The 22,847-nt window shown below is 43.1% G+C and overlaps 1 protein-coding gene across 11 annotated transcripts in view; it reads left to right on the top strand.

The window, feature by feature from the left end:
• DLG2 (discs large MAGUK scaffold protein 2) overlaps nucleotides 1–22,847 on the top strand; it is a 2,300,776-nt gene that overhangs the window by 2,237,189 nt on the left and 40,740 nt on the right. For all 11 annotated transcript variants that reach the window (XM_075548681.1, XM_075548686.1, XM_075548690.1 and 8 more), the window contains 2 exons: nucleotides 1,540–1,716; nucleotides 12,743–12,818. In XM_075548681.1, the coding sequence (XP_075404796.1) occupies nucleotides 1,540–1,716; nucleotides 12,743–12,818 (253 nt within the window). The remainder of the gene's footprint in view (nucleotides 1–1,539; nucleotides 1,717–12,742; nucleotides 12,819–22,847) is intronic.

The following is a 22,847-nucleotide window of genomic DNA, read 5'->3' as shown; positions in this document are numbered from 1 at the left end:
ACATTTCCAGACCCAGGGACAGGGTTCGTGGAAGCAGGAATTGTGTTGTCGAGATGTAACTTTTCCTGCAGTAGAGCTCTGACTGCTGTCTTCAGCTCTTTTTCAGTTGCCATGACAGCAGATGTGACATTTATTTTATGGGGACACAAGAAAAAAAGGAAATAATCAGACTTGGTTCTCAGTGACTTTTTTTTTTAATCTGTTCCCCAGAGCCAACTAGTTTTACATTCATAGAATGGAATCAAAAGAGACTACACAGGGAGGTGGAGAAATCTGGTATTCTAGAGAAATCAAAGCTCTTTCTGTGTGATGGTAAATTTTAAGAGGGGGAAAAAGGAAGGATGGAATGGACAATATATGACTTGAGACAGAGTGTCAGCTCCCCAGGGTAACAACTTGCTACCAAGATCTCATTTGTCATTTTAATGGTGCTTCCAGTCCTCTCACTCTGGTAGAATATTTTAAGCTTAGCAAAGGCGCGGCATTTGCTCTTTACTGGAGGAAACCCATACAGAAAACAAAGCTTCCAATGCAGTGTGAGACATGCTATGATAAGGGAAGCTTAGTATTCATTCAATGGAAGCAAAAAAGAGATGTGCATAATTTTACCTATATACATAAGTATATACATATATACTCACACACATGAAGGAGTCCAGGTGGCACGGTGGGTTAAGCATTGGGCTGATAATCACTAGGTCAGTAGTTCCAACCCCCCAGTAGGTCCTTGGGAGGAAGATGAGGCAATCTGTTCCCCTAAACACAGCACCAGACACTCCAAGGAGCAGATCCACTCTTTCCTAACTGGTGGCTATGAGTTGCAATTAATTCGATGGCAGGGGGTTTGGGCGATTTTTTGGTGTGGGGGGGAGGGCACACACACATACAGAGGCACACAGATATACAAGGAAGCTTTAAAAGATAGTGGTGAAACTATTATCTCTTAATTCCACTCGCCCTTCATTTGTGCAACTCCCTTATGTTTTCTTTTATTACACTTTAGCCACTTGTTCATGCTATTCCTTTGTTAACTTCTACACCCATCATTTCAGTGACAGTTCAGTGCTCTACTGAGTGGAAGCATCCCTTCAGTGGGACGCTGAAATTGCTACCATTTCCCCCAGAAATAACGGCAAGACTTTTACAAGCTGGTGCACCCGAGAGGATGTATTCAGAGCACAATGTGCTTCATTTAGAAAGATGTCCATGTTGCTGTGTATTATGTACTTCTTGAGAAATTTGAATATGATTACATCTGGAGAGGGAGAAATATTTCATGTCCTGAACTGCCTTTATATCTTCATGGCTTTTTAACATCTGATGGTCCCCAATAAAAAATATGTTCCCCACAGTTAGGGGTCTAAGGCTACCACTCAGGAAAAAAAGAGCCAACCTCAATTTATGATCGACAGTCAGAAGGTGGCAAGTTCGTGTTGAGTAAATGATGGTTCTTAGACCCTAGCGACTACATGAAAGTGGGAGTCCAATGTCAGAGCCTGCAGACGTTCCTCACACTGTTCTCTCTTATTATTTCCGCAGAGCCATGTTTGACTATGACAAGAGCAAGGACAGTGGACTGCCGAGTCAAGGACTTAGTTTTAAATACGGAGATATTCTCCATGTTATCAATGCCTCTGATGATGAGTGGTGGCAAGCCAGGCGAGTCACACTGGAGGGTGACAGTGAGGAAATGGGAGTCATCCCCAGCAAAAGGAGGTAAGAATGCCTTTTCTATTTCAGAATATCTGCTATTCAGCCACCCAGGGAGTGGAGATTGGGCGGGGGGGGGGGGGGGGGGAGGGTTGTTCAGGAAAGAGATATTTAAATGAGATAGTCAATCCATAAGAAAATTGTCAGTGGTGACAGGTGACACATACTAAAAAGTTTTTATTCAGCTCATTTTAGGATTTGACTAAGTTGTTAGAAGTCACAAGGCAGGAAGGAAGAGCTTTGACCAGCATTCAATGTTCAGCACACAACTGAAACTGCTTATCAGCTTGTATGTGATTTACAAACCTACAGGACGTGTTCCAGGGACCGTATTTTCCAGAGAATTTTATAATTTATGAAGGTCAATGTAAATCTCAAATAAAGTAGATGACCTTCTAGGTTAAACTCCTGGATGTGGAATGCCTCCAAATACTGATAGACTAAATTGAAAATCTCCATTTTCAATGATGAATTTTGAGATTATAAACTGTCAGACCATGTTGACAATTGATTGGGGTTTTCTCTCACCCCAATCCGCAAATCTCAGCTTCACTTGATCTCTGGTTCTGGTATGCATTCGGGACTATCATATTCTCACTCCTCTGGGCATGTTTCTTCAGGGCTGCTTTTGAAAGGCAGCAAAATGCTCCAGAACAGCCAACTCCGACTCCTTCATCTGCCCCAGCTTTTTCTAGTCACCACCACCCAGACACGAATTTCTATTCCCAAGAATCTTTTTGACACTAGGAAATAGAAATTATCAGTCTATACACTGTTAAATAAAAGATGTGGTCTGCCATTGAAGTCCATGATCACACTTATTCAAAATTTCAATGGTTTTCTCTTGAGCTACAGATTTCTCAAAGGGCCTTACTAATACTCTCATACCCCAAAGTCCAGAGTCCACTTAGAAATAATCCTCAATGCAGAAAGATGCTCAAGTGCTGCTACTTACTAATCAACATAGTGATTGAGCTGGTTAAAACCAGGAAGAGAAGAGAAGAATTCTAGCCAAGAATAACCCAATAGGGTATGTGCACCCCTGGCAAGACTGGACTTTGTACTTGAGTGAACAGAGCGTAGGGAAGAGATGGGCAGCACATACCCCATTAGTCGGACGGGGTCACAGTGAAGCAGCTGCATTTCCCAGGCATCTCTTCCTTTCCCATGACTCTGCACCTCCCACTTGCAGATAGTTCACTCCTGCTATTTTCGGGGTACCATTAATGCCCTGACACTACATTGTGAGGAGATACAATAGCTTGTGGTGTTTACTGAAAAGTTACTAATCAAAGCAATGATGGTCAGCAACAGTTTGTTTATTCAGGGCCCTGCTATTTCCATTTCTATTTAAAAGTGTCAAAACAATATGCGTTTTGATCTGGTTTCATTTAAATCATCAGAACTGGCTGGCTGTTCTCTAGAAAGATCTATCATGCTGAATAATGGAGATAGTGATCCAAAAGATAAAAATGAGGTGGTAGAAGGAAAACTATGAGAAAATAGTTTCCTACTCATAAAAAATAAACCCTTTTAATAGTCAGATATGCCCAAATTTGGCTTGGGCCACATGGAGGGGTAGTGAGCCAGAACATGTGGTGCCCCACGAAGGGAACATTATAAAAGCTTGTATGTCCTACTCGCCCCAACCGCTTGTCTGTCCGTTTGTTGTACCACGGTGGCTTGAATGTTGATGTGATGCTAGAAGCTGTCTCACTGGTATTTTCAGATACCAAAGTTAACAAGTTTCAGCAGAGCTCCCAGATTAAGAACAGACGACAAAGGAGGAATGGCCTTGTCCAATTCAGAGGACTTAGCTTCCGAAAACCTTATGAATAGGAGATCATTGTCAAATATAGAGCCAGAAGATGAGCTCTTAGGTTAAAGAGCAAAATATGACTGGGAAAGAAGTGCCTTTGCAAGTAGAGGCAACCCTAATTACATGGATGAAGCAAAGCCCGTGGGACGTCCATGTACTGATGGAGATAGACACAAGATGAGAACAGTTGCAAACATCTATTACTAATTGGAACTTGGGATGTACAAAGTGTGAATCATGGAAAAAATGCAAGTAAAAATTAAAAGGAATGTAGAAAGATCAATATTTTTGGTGTTACACTCATATGGTTTACTATGTCCTGAATGACAAATTCAAGAGGAATAGAGCGACTTCCTTTATCAAAAGGACATTTCAAAATTTTGAAGTACAATGCTATGTATACAAGGAAATCCAATCAATACAATGATTAGTCAGATTTATGCACCAAGTACTAAAGCTAGTGATGCAGAAACTGAAAAATTCTACCAATGTCTTCAGACTCAAATGTATTATACATGCAATCAAGATGCTTTTGATCATTATTGATTATTGGAATGCAAACATGGGAAAATATTGTCATGGTGATAGAAATTAAGCTGGAGATCACATGAGGGATCACATGGCTTCATCGCAAATACCCTTTTGGGCAACGTAGATGCCAACTATACACATGATTTTCTCCAGATAGGATACAAAAAATATAATTTACTACATTTATGAGAAAAAAAGGAAGAATCTCTCTACAAGTAGCTAAAATGAAGCCAGGGGCCAACTGTGGAACAAACCATCAATTGGTCACCTAAAAGTTAAGGCTGAAGCTGAAGGAAAATCTAAAAAGTCCACAAGAGCCAGAATTTGACCTCGAGTATATTCCACCTTAATTTCAAAAACCATCTCAAGAATAGATTTGATGCATTGACCACAAATGACAGGAGACCTAATGAGCTGTGGGATGACATCACGAACATCGTCTGTGAAAAAATAAAAGGTCATTAGAAAGACAGGGTTAAAAGTAAAGATCACAGTGATGCCAGAAGAGACTCTGAAATTTGCTCTTAATTGTAGAATAGCTAAAGCAAGTGGGAGAAATGATGAAGTCAAAGAGCTGAACAGAAAATTCCAAAAGCAGAGTTAGACAATGAAAAAAGGAAGAACATGCATGACATCTTAAACTGAAAGATATACGGAAATGAAATTTAAATTCTGTTGTGGGACTTTGCTGGGCCTCACCTGTAATATTTTACTCGATAGGATACATCTTTGTTTTACATACTTTCAGAATCTTAAAACTGTAGCCCAGAAAAAAATATGGTTATGGTTTTAGACCTAATTTAATACTAAATGATTTCTTTTTCTTTAATTCTTAATCCTTCCTAGTCTCTTACTATTTCTTATAGATCTGGCTTGGAATAATTCCATATGGGTAATAATTGATACATGACTTTATACTTTACAAAAATGTTTTCCTATCAATGAGGTCATGTCATGAGATAACCAGTGACATCACACACAGCATTGTCAGCATCAGCTTAGTAGGGCGCTGTCATGTAGCAGGTACTTAGCATGCACTAGACACGGTGCTAAGCAATTTTCCTGTATTTTCTCCCTTTTAATGCACAATATTTTGTTTGTTTTACAATTTTGTGAATATGAATTCCAAAATTCTGGATATTCGATACCTATCCCTAAATCACAGAGCTTGTAAGTAAGTGGCAGAGGCAGAATGCAGCCCAGGTGAAAATGATTTCAAAGGCTTACCACAGAGACTCTGTGCTCTGAGATCCCAAAGCGCTTGCGTGACCACGCTGGGATTTGTTATTCACGTGTCTGTTCACCTGAATCCACAGATGGCAGTTTGTGGCTTGCATAGCCCCTGGGTTTACTCACCAGCAAGCCTGTGACCAGTACTGTGAGTGGCATTTCAATTCTCCTTCCAATCACTGTCTGTGAATCACAGACAAAAGAACTAAGTGCCCAATAGGAGGAAAGCTTCAAAATGGAAAAAAATACATATGTGGGAAAATTGCTTTCCCTTCTAATACCATTTTCCACAAACGCTTTGAAGCCCCTTGTATGTTCCCACCACGCATCCAGTGCTGTGAGCCTAACCTCGGCCTGTTTGCCAGGAGCCTGACGAGGCCAGAGGGGAGAGGTATGGGAGGCCAGAGGGCAGCCGTGGGGCCCATTCAAGCCAGCCATTGGGGGCTCTCTGGAGATGCATCGATGGTGTCAGAAATCATTATGGTTTCAGTACTTAGTCAGTGACCAGCCTAGGGTGGGGAGGAGCATTTCTACTTAAATAAACTAATTAAATGCCTAATTCTTGAGTGTGAGGAAGGTGCTACAGTTGATCTCATTTGCTCTCCGGGACTTTGAACTTCATTAAGAGTTACAGTCTCAGAAATTTACAGGGGCAGTTCTTTGCTGCCCACCCCAGAGGGTCATTACAAGTCGGCATTGGCTTGATGACAGTGAGGTGTGCCTTAGTATGTAGGTCCAGACCTAAAGGCCTTCTTCACATGTGTCCCAAAGAACCCATGCTCAACCCACTGAGCGTTTGTTTGCCGTGCCGATCAATGTTCAACACTGTCACTCCTCTGTTACACCTCAGTTACGTGCCCAGCTCCATGGTGAGCTCTGTGTGGTCGTACTGACTGGAGCTAATCCAGGGAAAGTGCTGAGCTTGACTTGAACTACTTCGTGCACACTCGAGTGATGGCCGTTTACCTCTCTTCAGACTTTGACCTGGTAGTGCCAGAAAAGGGAGGACAGCTTTATTTCGAGCCCTATGCCCCGACTCTCGCACTTCAGTGACAATCAATTCATCCCAGGAGCTAGGAGAAAGGAAGGAGCCGAGGAAGCAAGGAAGAAGCCACAGCCTAGCATACCAAGGAGAGCGGTTGGAGAGAGCCCACGCAGCTGTAACCGCGGGCCTACAGTGTAGAGGGAGTGGATCAGACTAGCGAGCACAAACATGATAAGGCTTCAGTGAATGTCAAATAACTGCTTAGAAGAGAAATAATTTTTTTCTATTTGTAATGTAATCTTAGCTATTTGACTAACTTAGATTTCATTGTGAAGACAGACTTCATCAAGCAGTTTAGGATATGGAGATACGTGGAAAGAGGGAGGTGAGGTGGGGCGGGGAGGTTCCCTTCCCTGAAAAACTCAGCCCTAACTTTCAGGCATCTGCTTTGGCCTTAAAACTGCAAACGACCCACCCAAAATTTCATGTTTGTTGACCTGCTATAGGCTATGGTAGGCATTGAAGGCCCTTGCGTAGTTTCCCAAACTGAAAGTTTCTCCCCAGTTCTCAATGGTCAAGCTACAAGTCTCAACTTCTCCAAGGAAAATATGGGGCCCAATCAGATCATGTAAATGAGCAGGCACTTCTGCGGTGATTAGACCAGCTGTCCCGCATCAAGCTGCATCTGAAATGAGGTGTGCGGGTGAAAGGAAAAGAAAGAGACACGTACAAAGCATGGATTGGGAGGACAACAGTCTGATGGACTGAAGTACCGAGTATACTCAAAGCTTGGTTTTTATACTCTTCTTACAAGGGAATGATTACAAAACAAACATCAAAGAACTTGCTTTAACAGAACATTCTGAACCTCTTATCTATGCAGATGTACTTAACTAGGCACTCTTTCTAAAACTTGAATAATAATAGCACTATATTCTAAGATAAGCACAAAGATATGCAAGGTTCAAAAGAATCTTACAGAGGTCATAAAGAACTGAGTTATCTCTCAATGCTTTTAGCTACAAGGTCTACAGAGGCACAGGGGACTAATTAGTCACCCACCAAGAAACACCTTGACCAGCTGACCACCGCCTACACACTTCATTCATAACTATGTCACACACCTCCCATTTGAATCATCGTTAGGTAATGAGACTTGAACCTAATTTGGATGCAGAGGTTTCCAGATTTTCTTCATTCAGCAAGTGCATTAGTATCACATCCCCTTGATAATAAGGCAACACAAATAATAAACAATAAATATTAGGGATGCCTGTGTGTTTGACTTAACATTTGTTTGTTTGAGAGAACTCTAGACATGATTTTTTTGCCCTTAGGTGTCATCGCATCAGCTGACACAGTGATTCTGTGACCATCACCACATGGTCACCTGCCCTGCTCACCATCCTTGCCTTGCCTCAGCGCATTGGTGGGCTGGACTCTGTTATCAACCCACGTCGTCCATGAGGGCCTTCCTCTTTTGCGCTGCCCTTCCACTGTACTAAACATGTCCCACTCCAGACACTGGTTTCTCCTGACAATACAGCCAGAGTATAGAAGTCAAAATGTTACCGCCCTTACTTCCAAGAAGCACCGTGGCCTTACTTCTCCACGATGGACCTGTTTGTCCTTGACGCTGGCAGCATCCCTCTCCAGCACCAGGAATTCAAATACAGCGATTCTTCTACAGCCTCCCTAGTCCACATCCAAAATCCACACGCCTAAGATGTAAATGGCGAATCCCACAGCTTCAATCAGACCCACATTAGGCCTCAAAGGAGCACCCTTGCTCTTCAGACTTAACTGAGTTTGCACCCTTTGAAGAGCTAAGGATCACGCCAAGAAAAAATGGCCTAGTGAACACCAAAAAAATTTTGTTTGAAAATGATGGCAACCTATGTACAGTGTGCTTAATACTTTTAAATGATACATTGTTATAAGATTTGTAAGAGCCCCCCAATAAAATGATTATTTTTCTTAATTTTAAGAAAATTGAAAAAGGTGAACTTATATATCAGGAAGGAAAATGTGAATGTTCTTTCCAGAGAATTCTTAGAAAATACTGGCTCCTGCCTCATTTTCTGTCTGTTTGGCGCCTGGAAAGGATCTGTGAGATTACATAGTTTCTCTTGTATGGCCAGATCCAGTGAGCAATCGTCCTGGCCTCATCCGATGAAAGTGCTTCCCATCATAGCATCCGGGGCTCTACCCCAGTTTTAGAAGACTACAATGAGATGAACATGAACTAGCATTTGTACTTGGCTTAAAAATGAGCAAAGTGGACACAGCTCAAAGCGGGCATTTTCTCAGGGCGCACGTTCCTACTTGGCACGCTGCCTTCTCTGGTAGTCTCATTCCCCTCCCAATGGTCATGTGTTGGGCACAAGCAGAAACATAGTGCATTAATATCTAAGGTTAGATTTGAAAATTTTGGTTCAGCTGTTTCTACTCAAATATTCTACTAACACTAAAATGAATATATTCTGAATTCCATTCTGTAACTATAGAAACCCTGAACCCCACTGTGTTTCAGTGGCAAATACACACCCCAAATCCCTCTGTTAAAAAGAAGTATGTTCTTAATTACAGATCTACAAAGATCCAGATCTGTTAGGCTTCAAAACCCATTTCACTTCGGGGGATTTGGATTTTTAATCTATCTGCTTCCCCCACTTTTCAAACCAAAGTTAACCATGTTTAAACAAAGGTCTTGCTCCAGAAATGCATTAAATAGAATTTAAATTAACAATGATAAGGATTCCTGGTAGCACAGTAGTTAACAGTGTCTGGCTCTTAACCACAAGGTTGGTGGTTCAAACCTACCAGCTGTTCCACGGGGAAGAGATGGGGCCACCTACTTCTCTGCAGATGTGTACCCTTGGAAACCCCAGGGGCCGATTCCACTCTGTCCGACGGTGTCTCTATGAGTGGAAATTATTTGATAAGTGTGTTAGAGTTTTCTTTTTGCGCTAGACTGACACACCGGCTTGCTCTCGAGGAATACAGATAAACCCACAGAATCCAAGAGATAATCCACTGCTGTGCTATCGGGTGTCAATAGAGAGGCTTGCAAAAAAGGGGGTGGGGGGAGAAATTTATAGTCCCCAACATGCAAACATGCACCCTACCTGCCAATTTCATTTTCTTAGTATTTCTCAAGCTCTACTTGGTTACCGACTCCATTGTCATTCTGAGTTATTGCCTGTTTTCTAGCAATAGCTTCTAAATAAACCTCTTGCTCTGTTCCTTCTCTCCACCTCCATCAGGACCAGTGTTTAAAAAGCACCTCAGATTCTGTCATTTCCCCAGTTCTTCTCCCCTACTAAAGGAGCCCTAGAGGGTTAAGTAGGCATTTGAACTGCTTAGTGCAAGGTCAATGGCTCAAACCTACCAGCTAGCTGCTCTGTAAGAGCAAGAGGCTGTCTAGTTTCCATAAGATTTAATCTCTCTGAAACCCTAAGGAACAATTGTACTTTCTTAGAGGGTCACTGAGTCTAAATCAGCTCAATGGCAGTGGAACGTTCCTCCTCTAAGAACGCATTGGAACGCCCCGAGGGGGAGGTGGGAACAGTCAGCATGGTAGGGCATTCATAAAGGTCTCACCACACAGCCTTGTACATACCGCATTATCTGAATTTTCCAGAAGTCTTACAGTGTATGTGTGCCTTTCCATTTCCCTGACTTTTTACTACCCTCTTTCTAGTATCAGGGAGATGGACGCCTCCTCTCAGAAGTCTACCTCAGGGCTCTCCAACGGTCCTTCCCACCTTCTCAAGAGACCAAGAGACAGTCGTCTCCATTAGCAGTCTTGTCTAGAGTATTATTCACTGTGGATAGCTCTGTCCCGTCTACAAGTTCATTGCCAGTGGCTCTTTGTAATCTTGCTTGTAAAAGAGATTTCTCCCCTCCCAGCTCCGGGTCAAGTGCATGGCAGGCATTCAATGAATGAAGTAACATATAAAAGTAAGGAATTAGCAGAGATGATAGGAGAACATCATATAGAGAAGAGGAAATGTAAGCTAATATGTATGCTTAGTTTTGAAGTGAAGCTAAATATGTCTAGTTTTAGAGGAAAGAACAGCAGTTCTCAACTTGTAGGTTGCGACCGCTTTGGGGGTCGAATGACCCTTTCACTGGGGTCACCAGATTCATAACAGTAGCAAAATTACAGTGCTGAAGTAGCAGCAAAAACAATGTTATGGACATCCTGGCCCACCAGGCCTTGAGGACAATGACCCCAATAGAGCAGCCATTCCACAAAGAGGACCACATGGCCAGCCCCACTATGAGACATGACGCCCCTCACTGACCCATAGCCCTACAGGGAAAAACATCAGAGACACAGTATGGAAATTGTACCTGATCTGATCCTGCCACACAGAGGCAAAACACTAAGGGGTGCAACAGAACAGCAAGGGAATGGACCGGTGAGGTCCCAGGGAATGCTGAAGACGGACTTTGGTGCCAGGGTGTGGTGCCCCAACAGACTGGACTGGAAAACCCTCCTAAAGGCCAACAAATGACCCTGGAACTAACTACAAGCTTTTCTTTCTTGTTGTGTTTGTCATTGGTTTATTGATGTTGTTTTGTTGTATATTGTTGCTTGGTTTTGCTCTGTCTTGTTTTTGTACATGTTATTATCTCTGCAGGTCTGTCTAAATAAGATAGGCTGAATGAGAAATCTGGAGGAGAAAACAATGGAACTGACAGTTCCGGGAGGATATGGGAGAAGGGGAGGTGGGGGGAAAAGAAGTGGTTAACAAACCCAGGGATAAAGGAACAACAAGTGATCCAAATTGGTGGTGAGGTGGGTGTGGGAGGCCTGGTAGGGCATGATCAAGGGTAATGTAACTAAGAGGAATTGCTGACACCCTGGTGGGGACTGAGCATGATAGTGGGGCAGGCAGAAAGTCAAGGGAAATGTAGGAAAGAGCTGGGAGGCAAGAGCATTTATAGAGATCTAGATAAAGACATGTACATATGCAAATATATTTATATATGAGGATGGGGAAGTAGATCTATGTGCATACATTTATAGGTTCAGTATTAGGGTAGAAGGACATTGGCCCTCCACTTAAGTACTCCCTCAATGCAAGGATACTTTTTTCTATTAAACTGGCAATCTATGATGCTCACCTCCCTGATACAATCGCTGAAGACAAATGGGTGCATAAGCAAATGTGGTGAAGAAAGCTGATGGTGCCAGGCTATCAAAAGATATAGCGTCTGGGGTCTTAAAGGCTTGAAGGTAAACAAGCGGCCATCTTGCTCAGAGGCAACAAAGCCCACATGGAAGAAGCACACCAGCTTGTGTGATCACGAGGTGCCGAAGCGATAAGGTATCAGGCATCATCAGAACAAAAAAATCATATCATTGAGAATGAGGGGGAGTGCGGAATGGGGACCCAGAGCCCATCTGTAGGCAACTGGACATCCCTTATGGAAGGTTCACAGGGAGGAGACGAGCCAGTCAGGGTGCAGTGTAGCAATGACGAAACATACAACTGTCCTCGTGTTCCTAAAATAAATGCTTCCTCCCTGCCACTATCATGATCCCAATTCTCCCTTAACAAATCTGGCTAGACCAGAGGATGTACACTGGCACAGATAGGAACTGGAAACACAGGGAATCCAGGGAGGATGATCCCTTCAGGACCAGTGGTGAAAATGGCGATACTGGGAGGGTAGAAGGAGGGTGGGTTGGAAAGGTGGAACCAGTTAGAAGGATCTACATGTGACCTCCTCCCTGGGGGACGGACAACAGAAAAGTGGGTGAAGGGAGACATCGGACAGGGTCAGATATGACAAAATAATAATTTATAAATTATCAAGGGTTCACCAGGGAGCAGACAGCAGGGAAGGAGGGGGAAAAAAATCAGGACATGATGCCAGGGGCTTAGGTGGAGAGCAAATGTTTTGAGAATGATGAGGGCAATGAATGTACAAATATGCTTTATACAATTGATGTATGTGTGGATTGTGATAAGAGTTGTGTGAGCCCCTAATAAAATGATCACAAATAATAATTATATGGTTGGGGGTCACTACAACATGAACTGTAGTAAAGGGCTTGGCATTAGGAAAGTTGAGAACCACTGCGGAAAGAGGAAGGAAACAAAAGGAAGCTGTTGAAATAGAAGTTGATTGAATGATATATGCGTTTACATAGCAATTACTAGCGGTTCACCCTCTTTGCATTTCAAAGGGCCTGCAGCAGGGAGACAGTCCATGAGGACACTCTGGGAATCCAGGAACAGAGGCATTTTAGAGCCCACTGGAGGTGCACGGTGGTGGAGATGCTGGGCTGCTAACCACAAGGACAGCACCGCCACCCCTCCAGCTAGTCAGTGAGAGAGGGATGAGCCGGCTCTTCCCCTAAAGACGACCACACTCAGAGACCCTGTGTGGGGTTGCTCACTGTCAGTGTCATAAATGCTTTGTCATGTAATCCACTCTCTTTTCTTTAGGGTGGAACGAAAGGAGCGTGCCCGATTGAAGACAGTAAAGTTTAATGCAAAACCCGGAGTGATTGATTCAAAAGGGGTAAGTAGGAGAGAATGTAAATATTGCCTGAGTTGTGTAGATTTAAATATGAGTAATATTTAGACTTGCAGTAGCAATCACACAGGCAGCTATTAGGCTGTCATAAAGGAGTGACATTTCAGAAGAAGTAAATTTATAGTAAATATGATAAATATGGGGATAAAACTCGTGGTGAACTCATGGTTAGCAGATGCAATGATGAGAGTCAAGAATAAAAAAATGAAAACTTCTAACATGCTTCAAAAGAGTGAGTCACTTAAGACAGTGGCCGTGGAAATCTACATGGTAATAAGTAAATGAATACTTGGATTGTTGTGACAGACATAACAAAAGAAGAATTAGCAAAGTTTAATTATAACTATTTAAGGCTTCATATACAGGTATGTGTAGCTTTTTAATAACAGCCTTCATGAGATATTAACATAATTCATTCACCTAAAATTCAGTGGTTTCAGTACAGTGAGAATTATGAAACTATCATCGCAGTCAATTTCAAACATTTTCATGATTCCAAAAAGATATCCTACATCCATTCAGAATCACTCATCTCCTTTCTCTGTCTCCTCCATTCTGGATATTTCTTCTAAATGGAATCACATGTTTCATGGTCTTTTCTTCCTGATTGACTTCCTTTATTGGTTTTCAATTTTCAATCATCTCTTTGCATGTATCAGTACTGGAGTCTCTCTTTATTGCCAAGTAACATTTCATGGATATGCCGTATTTTATTGACCGGGTCATCAGCTGATGGGCATTTGCATTGTTTCCACCGCGGTGCTATTAGGACGAATGCTGCTATGAGCATTTTTGTGGAAAGCATACGATAACTCTAAATTTTGATAAGTGCCAGACTGCTCCCAAAAGAGGTGGCACTGGCTTTCATCTTCGCCATGACGCTAGTAAGCGCCATCCTGGGGGGTGTTAACTGGTACATCATCGTGGTTTTGGTAAGAATTTCCCTAAGGATGCTGAGCATCTCTTCCAGTACTAATATAGATGGCCAGTATCTTATATGGAAATATCTCTCTTCAGATCATTTGTTCAATTTTTATAATCAGTTGTCAGTACTTTGTTTTGTTTCTGGACGCAAGGCACTTCTTCGATGTATGATTAGCAAGTATTCTCTCCCATGCTGTGGGTTACCATTTCACTGTCTTGACTGGGTCCATTGGAGCACGGAGGTTTTCAACTTGCTTTTCATTTTTATTTTGATGATGTTCAATGTATAAGAGGTTTGGGAGCTATTGCATAACCCAAGGTTATCAAGACTTATGCCCATGTTTTCTTCTACAAATTTCATCATTTTAGCTCTTAACATTCAACATTTAAGACTTTGGTCTGTTTTGTATGTGTGATGTTAGGACCACTTACCAGCCAGACTCAAACTAGAGCCGGCACTGAGAAATCTGGGTGCTGCTTCATAAAGTCTTAGAAATTTCCATGTGGCCAGTAAGCCGACTGTGTCATTTACCGATGAAAAACAACTGCGCCTTCTTTCTCAGGGGCAGTGTTAGTAGCAGAGCCTCCCATTGTGTCCCATTTATCAAAATAATGATTTGACACCCACTGTTGTTAGCAAAATGGGAGTTGGGTTTACTTCCCCAGGATGAGGAATGGGGGTTGCTGGTGTAACAGCTTCACAGCGGCGTGCTGCATTTCAAAGGGAGAGTCCGTGCCTGCCAGCCAGAAACCTCTTTAGTAGCACCAGACTTTGAGTGGTCACAGCAAGGGAGAGAGTTCAAATGCTTAGTCAGCTCCACTGAGGGAAACTCGTACTCTGGGGCATCAAGAACAGCTCCTGTTCCTGCCCTCTAACACGTGCCTAACTGACCTTGCACCTTCCAGTTCTTCTAGTGTGGTTTTTAGCCAGCCTGTTCTTTCAAGGTAACCAAAATAGGGGCATGTCCCCAGGTCATTCTCCAGAGTGACTAGCCCAGTCTCAGAAGAGCTACCAACTCAAGTGGCTTCTCTAGTTGCCCTCTCGGTCCTAGACCTAACAATGTACTGCCGACTGAGTTCGTCTTTGACCCGATAGGCCAAATTTAGTGTCAATTATATCTGATAAAGTCTGCCGACCCTGTGTGGACATAAAACCTCCTCAGCTTATTTATTTTCAGGTTGTACACCGATGCACCCTTGTCCAGCTTCATTATATATGTCAGGCACGTTTTAAAATACTGTACATATTGGCACGTGACCTCCTCTCCAGGAGGAAAAATAAATTGCAAAAGTTGTGAAATCCAGTGTCATGTTCATCACCTAATTAAGCTAAAGCTTCCATGTAATCAGTGTTAGAGGAAATAGGATAAATTGAAGCATAATACATTATCTTATTCATTGTACTCTTCTGATTTTTTCAGTTGTATTAAATTGGAAAGCAGACTTTTTGAGGCTCTTTAGGTGTCCAGGACTTACTTGCAATGGAACTACATTATGAAGATGACAGGGTTCCTTAGCTTTATAGGGCAAAACAGTCTGAGGCAAGAAACACGCCAGCAAATAGCATCTGCTGAGCAAGAGTAGAGGGCAAAGTACAATTTGGAATCAGATCCAGATCATGCAAACCTTGCTTGGAGCTCATAGAGAAACTGGGAAAAGGTATCCAAATGAACTTGAAAGATCAAAAGAATGTTGTAAGAAACAGCATGGTATATTTGGGCACGCGCGCGTGTGTGTGTGGGTGGGGGGGGGTTGGAACCAGAGAAAGCAAATGTTTCTTAAGTACAGAATGCAAGTGCCAGGCTAATGCTGAGGGGAATCTGAGGCGAGATTGTGAAGGCAGGGTTAGCGGATCACTCTGCTGTGGTGTAGGATAAATTTCCCAAGGGAGGCAAGCTTAGAGACTAGAGAGCAGAGAATAAACCAGAAAACATACTTGATAGGGAAACAAAAATATATAAACTAGGCCATCTATAACAGAATTATCTGAGATTCTTATTAAAAATGTACAGGATAAACTCCAACCCTGTGGAATCAGTATGTCCAGGGATGGGGACTCTATGTATTTTAACATGCTCCCCAGACATGTCCTTTCTACATTGTGCAGCTTGAGATACACAGGCATGGAGAGAAAGTTTAGTACCAGACAAAACAACTTCTATCAGAGTTTCTGTATCTAAGCCTTAACCACAGATGTAAACATGGGAATCCGATTGAGAGAGAACCATGTAGGGTACCTGGAATACTAGTTCATCTCTTTCCTGTCCCCACCCATCTACATCCTACATGTTTCCCTCTTACAAAGCTCCAGTGAACAACTTTCCGGAAGTAATTCTTGTACTAAAGTTGCAGGTCACATTTTATTCTGGTGGAGAGGACAACCTGCTGGCTCTTGTGGGCAGAGAGGGTGAAGAACCCAGAAATAATCTCAACCCCATGCCCCATGGGCTGCACATCTTGATGGTTCCTGCCTTCTGTTCCATAGTATAAAATGGCCTTTAAGAATTACAAGGCCACTGCTTTTCACTCAGTGTGCCAGTGACCCTGAACTTTTATGGACTGCTATATTTCAGCAGATTCCTTCTGCTGGCATTGCTCGCTCCCTTCTGACAGACAGTAACCCTGTGAGGTAAGTTACGGTTTTACAGATGAGGAAGCTGAAGTTAATAATACCTTTGTCAGGTGTTATGCACCCTCCCTTAAGCATCATTCAGGGCCAGGTTCTGCTAACTAATGTGAATTTATGCTTGCACCAAATGTGGGCATTTAAAGCTATCCATTCAATTAGTGGTGTCAAGCAATATAAATAGGAAATGTACCAGCTGCAGTTATATAAATTAGCAGTTTCATGGGGGAGAACACTGGGCTTTTGTTAAACCCCCCATCCCTACCCCATTATTCAGAATGTAAGTACTATTCAGAAAATTTGGCTGAAACCCCATTTTTACTTTTGGAGTTATTCATGAATAAATTCTTTCTGGTAAAAGGCCAAGAGTTATACCTTAGAGCTTGAAAATCTTACTGTGTGACCATTTTTAATTATCACACAAGAGTATCAAGACTAGAAAATACAGAATTAACTGTCCTGTCCCCTGACTTACTACTGTAATTACAGGCAGGCTCTTAACCAAGTCAGAAATAGTGTGGACCTTGCTCCTGTTCAGCTGCATGCTGTCTACATGTGGGTAAAAAGTCTTTTTAATGAAAGATCATACGGTGACTAAAAAGAGCTTCAGCAGTGCTTCCAGTATGTCTCTGAGGTCCACCAAAAATGCTTCATTGCTTTGTCTGTTCATTTTTAAAAGGAATGTAAAAACAGACAAGAGTGTCTAATTTCAGAACCTACCTCTGGATCTGAAACCAATAGCCTTCCTGTGATTCGGTGTTGACTAACTCCTATCCCAAGCACAGCAGCAATAATAAAGGCTAGAGAGTAGACTGCAAAGTCACTGCCGGCAAGGAGTGTGGCTTAGAATTAAAAGATAGAGGAATTTTCCCACACACTTTCAGGAGTATTAGAAACGCTGTATGCTTTGGGCTACACCTGTGAATGGAAAACTGGACAATTTATTGCTGTCTTTTGTTTCCCTCCTCGGAGGGTCACTTCCTTTAATAAATAGGCTTTGTGTTTTCTATACATACAAGCAGAGACAAAGAAATTAAAGTGTGTGGATGTTAATACGCCCAACCTCAAGCAGGTATCTTCCCAATAAATGTGTCCACCCGCCAGTGGAATGCTCCAGCGTTAGATAATTGCTCTTGCTGTTAGAAATCGCATGCATGGTACCGAAATAACCGCTGACCTGAAAATCTACTCCAAGGTGCAGCAAATACACAATTGTCACTAACTGTTCTAAAACAAAGACCGATTTTAGACTGATTCCCAGGGCTGCAGGCAGAAAGGCAATTGGGGTAAATCCACTCTTCCTCCTGGATTCAGAAACTCTGTGTGGATCCTAGCAAAAATATATTTGCAGGGTGCTTTATCGAGTGGACAGATGAGGACACGGGTTCACAGGAATTAAGTGACCTGTGTAGATCAGGTTCACTTGGTGCACTGTGTTCTTTGTTAAGAGAGTGTTTCCAAGATGTCTTCCCTGTCCAGCCCAGTGCTACAGCCTGGAGAAAAGCAGAATGCTACACCTTAAAGGTCCAGGGAAGATTTCGATCTCCTTGGAAACTGTCACATGTTGCTACATGACCTTCCAGCTTCAGCAGTCAACATACGTCTATGCCATTGGTCATGTCATGAGACTTCTCTGTAAAATGGAATAGCAAGATACTTGCATACCAAATGTTTCATTAAGATGTGACATAAACTGACCTAAGGGACAAACTCTCCAAACCAAGCAAATCGATTCCCCCTCACAGTGACCACATAGGACAGAGGAGAACGGCTGAACTTGCACTGAGCAGCCCACCGGTGACCCCCTCTACCACCCAGGCTCCTCACCTAAGGGAATAGTAGGCGATGATTAAGCCAAATCATGATCTAATAAGCACTGTGCACCTAACATAAAAATATATATAATGACCAAAGATGGTGATGGATACAATTTTGTGCACGTATGGCCCCTTAAAGGTAAACGTGATACCACATTCCCATGTAGCTAGAGTGATTAGTACGTGACGGGAACGCTGAGGACCCTATGGGAGACACCCTATAATTCCAGTCATGATAACTTGTCATGCAAATGGTTTCTGTCTGTTTACAGAGTTCTGGGAACTCTGGGTGACACATCTTCAGAGAGGAAGCTGTCCCTGTGGCCAGCTCATATGTATCCATCACAAGGCCCTCTCAGTGGAAAGGAGAGTTTCTCTCACTAGAAAGGAAGCAAAGAGCTTGAAGATGTGCCATTCAATCCTCCCATTTGGGGAACTCCAGGAACCAATGTAAAGACTTCACTGCCCTTTGTTGAACCTGCCAGGTGGGCATTTTGAAGTGAATGGTTGTGTTTCTTGAAAGGTCCCAACAAGCCATTGTCTCTCTAAAATGGCTTTGTGCTCACCTGCCATGAAGCATTAGTAGCTTGATAAACAAGGAGTGAGTAGTCTGTGTGCGTGATAGCTCTCCTTATTCATGGAGAAGGCCTCTTTTGAACGTCTACAGGCCCCCAGGCTCTCAGTTGAGTGCTAGGAGCACAAGTTCAAAGTGTAGTCAGAAGGGGAAAGGCCTCAGTGAGATAATGACTGTGTGAAAGATAACTTGAGTTCCCCCATTCTTCCACTGCAGCCCGAGGGTCAGATGAATGGCTGTGGCCACCCACCTCAGTAACAAGCAGCACTCACCTTTGGCAAATGAAGGAATTGACCTTGGTTAATATCCTTACAATGTAATGACAAAATAGCTAACATTTATTCAAGGTGATGCATAAGCCAGGCGCCGTTCTAACCCTAACGATTTTTCTCATTAAATTCTCACAGCAACCCTATTGAGGTGAATACTAACAGATAGCTGCATTAAGCCATTATAAATCCTTCTGCTTTTAACTTTAATTAAGTATGAAGTTAAAGCAAAGTATCCGTTAAATATCAATCATGCAGAGTTAGTATTTATATATGATAGCAACAAAATTCAAGATCCCAACATTGGTAGGTGGTGCTTTTGTGAAACTAAATCCTCGCCCAAAGGGTAATTGTGGCTTGGTGTGCACGTGCTGGGGTGTTAGAAGAACCCTCAGTTCACTCATTGGTTCACACACTGTTCTCTGGAGTCCACCCATTGCAAAGGTCCAGGGCTGGGTCTCAGTCAGTGCTATTTTCCCAGCTCGGCTGTCACAGCCAGTCAGATGGCCTCTGCGCCATGCTTCCAGTTCCTGGATGCACGGGAGATTCTGTCCCTTGCCACCACCTCATGGGTGCTAGTGAATGGGTGCCCACAGCAGCACCTGCCCCACCCAGATTTAATGTCCAATCTGCTGGGAGTTGAAAAACTCAAGCTTTTCTTCAATCAGGATGCTAGTATTTATAACTGCAAATCAAATCATCCTAAGTACAATCTTTTCTGTGTGTAGAGGCTTAAGATTTAAGCATTTCTTTGGGATTCCTTGAACAACCCAGGGATTAGGGGTCCACTCCTTATGGAGCTGAAAACCTGTGTATCACTGCCGACTCCTCCACACTGAACTAACAATAGCATGATGGCCCAGCTTACTTATAGCATACAGTCAATGAACACATTGTGTATGATAATCTGCACACACACAAAAGCTGCCTTTTCAAGACAAGATCAGAAGGTTTTCACAGCTGTAGGTTAGGTCGCAGCGAGGGCTTCACACGTTTTCTTGCGTGACCATGACAAAGATACAATGCGCCGGATTGGTCGTGAAATGGGCGGCTGCAGGCCTCACTCGACAGTGCATAATCAACAATTCAATTTGTTCTTGCAATGCCACGACTTTTCTCTGCCGCTCAGGAGCATTACCTAGGAGTCCCGCTGTGTTTTTTGAGGTCTATGATATTCACACTCGGCACGTTGTTTCCTTTCATGTGACCAGTGAACTGCTCACTTGGAGATGGCGAGCCTCGCGCAGAGCAGCAGACCACACAGTTCAACAGTCAGCTCAGTTAGGCGACGAGCTGCTCAGCTCCCCAACAGCAGTCACTGGTTCTCACCGCCCGCGAGCCAGCAGTGCTCCTGGGCTCTGTGGCGGTGCATCTTGGCAGGAGCGGCTAGTGGCTTCCGGCCGACCACCTGGCAGGGACCAGGTAACCCACGGTGCCACCAGGGCTCCTCCAGTCATGTGCCAGGGTCGCCAGATGAAACGGTACCCGCTCCCGCGCCGTCTTCATGAGCGTTGCTGGTATGGTCACCGGGTGGCTGCTATGCTAATCTAGCTCAGTTGAGAATATTCCTCCTTTTTGTCCTAACCATCTTCTTCACCAAACGCATCCGAGATAAAGGAGTCCAGGGCTCACATTTCTAGCTTGAGGGACAATTCTGGCACTATTTCTTCTTTTTATAATTTGTTTTATTAATAAATCATTTTATAAGGGGGCTCTTACAACTCTCATAAGCAACCATACCAGTTCCCCCTTTTTACCCCACCCTTCCTCCACCCTCCTAGTATCTCCACTCATACCACTGGTCCTGAAGGGATCATCCGTCCTGGATTCCCAGTTCCTATCTGTACCAGTGTACATCCTCTGGCCGAGCCAGATTTGTAAGGTAGAATTGGGATCATGATAGTGGAGGAGAGGAGAGGAAGCATTTAGGAACTAGAAGAGAGTTGTATTTTTCATCATTGCTACTCTGCACCCTGACTGGCTCATCTCTTCCCCACGACCCTTCTGTAAGGGGATGTCCAGTTTCCTACAGATGGGCTTTAGATCCCCACTCCCCCTCATTCACAATGATATGATTTTTGTTCTTGGATGCCTGATACCTGATTCCATCGACACATGATCACACAGGCTGGTGTGTTTCTTCCATGTGGGCTTTGTTGCTTCTGAGCTAGATGACCGCTTGTTTACCTTCAAGCCTTTAAGACCCCAGACGCTATATCTTTTGATAGGTGGACACCATCAGCTTTCTTCACCACATTTACTTATGCATCCATTTGTCTTCAGCGATTATATCAGGGAGGTGAGCATCATAGAATGCCAGTTTAATAGAACAAAGTGTTCTTGCATTGAGAGAGTACTTGAGTGGAGGCCCAATGTCCATCTCTACCTTAATACTAAACCTATAAATATATGCACATAGATCTATTTTACCCATCGTCATATATATTTACATATGTACATGCCTGTATTTATAAATGCCCTTTGCCTCCTAGTTCTTTCCTTTATTTCCTTTTACTTTCTTCTTGTCCCACTATCATGCTCAGCCTTCATATGGGTTTCAGTAATTCCTCTCATTTACATTGCCCTTGATCATGCCCTACCAGGCCTTTTACACCCTCCTCACCACCGATTTGGATCACTTGTTGTTCCCTTGTTCCTGAGTTTGTTAACACCACTTCCTTTCCCCCAAACTCCCCCTCTCCCATGTCCCCCAGAACCATTGGTCCCACTGTTTTCTCCTCCAGATTTTTTTTGCCGCCTATCTTGCACTATTTCTTCTAATGCGGGTCTATTTGTTCCTCTGGCAGGCCCTAGTGTATTCTGCATCAAAGCTTAAGTCCTTAGTCTAAGCTTACCCCTTGGTCCACCAGGCGATAGTTCTGCTTTTTGATACTTTAATGCAGACAGATCGGCCCAATGCAACATGTCATTTGATGTCTTGCCTGCTGGTTCTATGGACATTGACTGTTAACCCGAGAAGAATGAAATTCTCAACGGCATTTTTTTCCATCTATGATATTGTTGTGTGTCTCGTTGTGAAGATATATGTTTCCTTCATGTTCTGGTGTAGTTCATACATGCCGCATGGTTTTTTCAGAGCATCTGTGGCCCCAAGTGCCTTTACCACTATTTCTCATTTTCACAGGTTTGAGAAAAGTTGGCTTGACCCCTCCGTGCTGCCCAGCACATTTCCTCTGCCTGAACTGCACTTTTCTACTTACTCGCCCAACCGTCTCCCCAGCACCTCTTGTGGCTTTAGACCTTTTTGTATATGCGTACTCCACTTCAGCAATTATTTGTCTGTAGTAACCATTTGCTTAAATGGTTGGCTCCTCATTTTGTGTTCCCAGTGTTTATTATCATCAGACACATTCTTGCATAACAGACACGTGGAAAATGAAACCCAACCTACACTCGTCACCAAGAGGGGGAGGCTGAGGACTTTTATAATCCCTCTTCCCAGCCTTTCCTCATTTGCATCCGGCACATTTGCCATTGGTGCCCTGATCATAGGATTTCATTTTGTCGGGGGGGAGGGATTATTACTATGTAACATTATATAAGCATTTATATGACATATTAAGAATTTACCATGTTAAGCCCTTACATGCCTGTTTATAAGTAGCACTAGAGTAGCGTATATGCAGGTATTAATAGCTCCATTTTCTGGAATTTTCAAGAAGGGATTTTGCTACAGTGCACTTTTCTCCCCAGTGTATAGTCTCTCTTCAGCCCTGTGCTGATGCTGAGGAGTGGGCAGCAATCTTAGCTGCTTACTATTTCCCAGATGCAGTTGGATGTGCT

The sequence above is a fragment of the Tenrec ecaudatus genome, chromosome 4 (genome assembly GCF_050624435.1).
Source record: "Tenrec ecaudatus isolate mTenEca1 chromosome 4, mTenEca1.hap1, whole genome shotgun sequence".
In the NCBI taxonomy this organism is placed as follows: domain Eukaryota; kingdom Metazoa; phylum Chordata; class Mammalia; order Afrosoricida; family Tenrecidae; genus Tenrec; species Tenrec ecaudatus.
The sequence above is the reverse complement of the archived record's forward strand: the minus strand, read 5'-3'. Positions and strand labels throughout refer to the sequence as shown.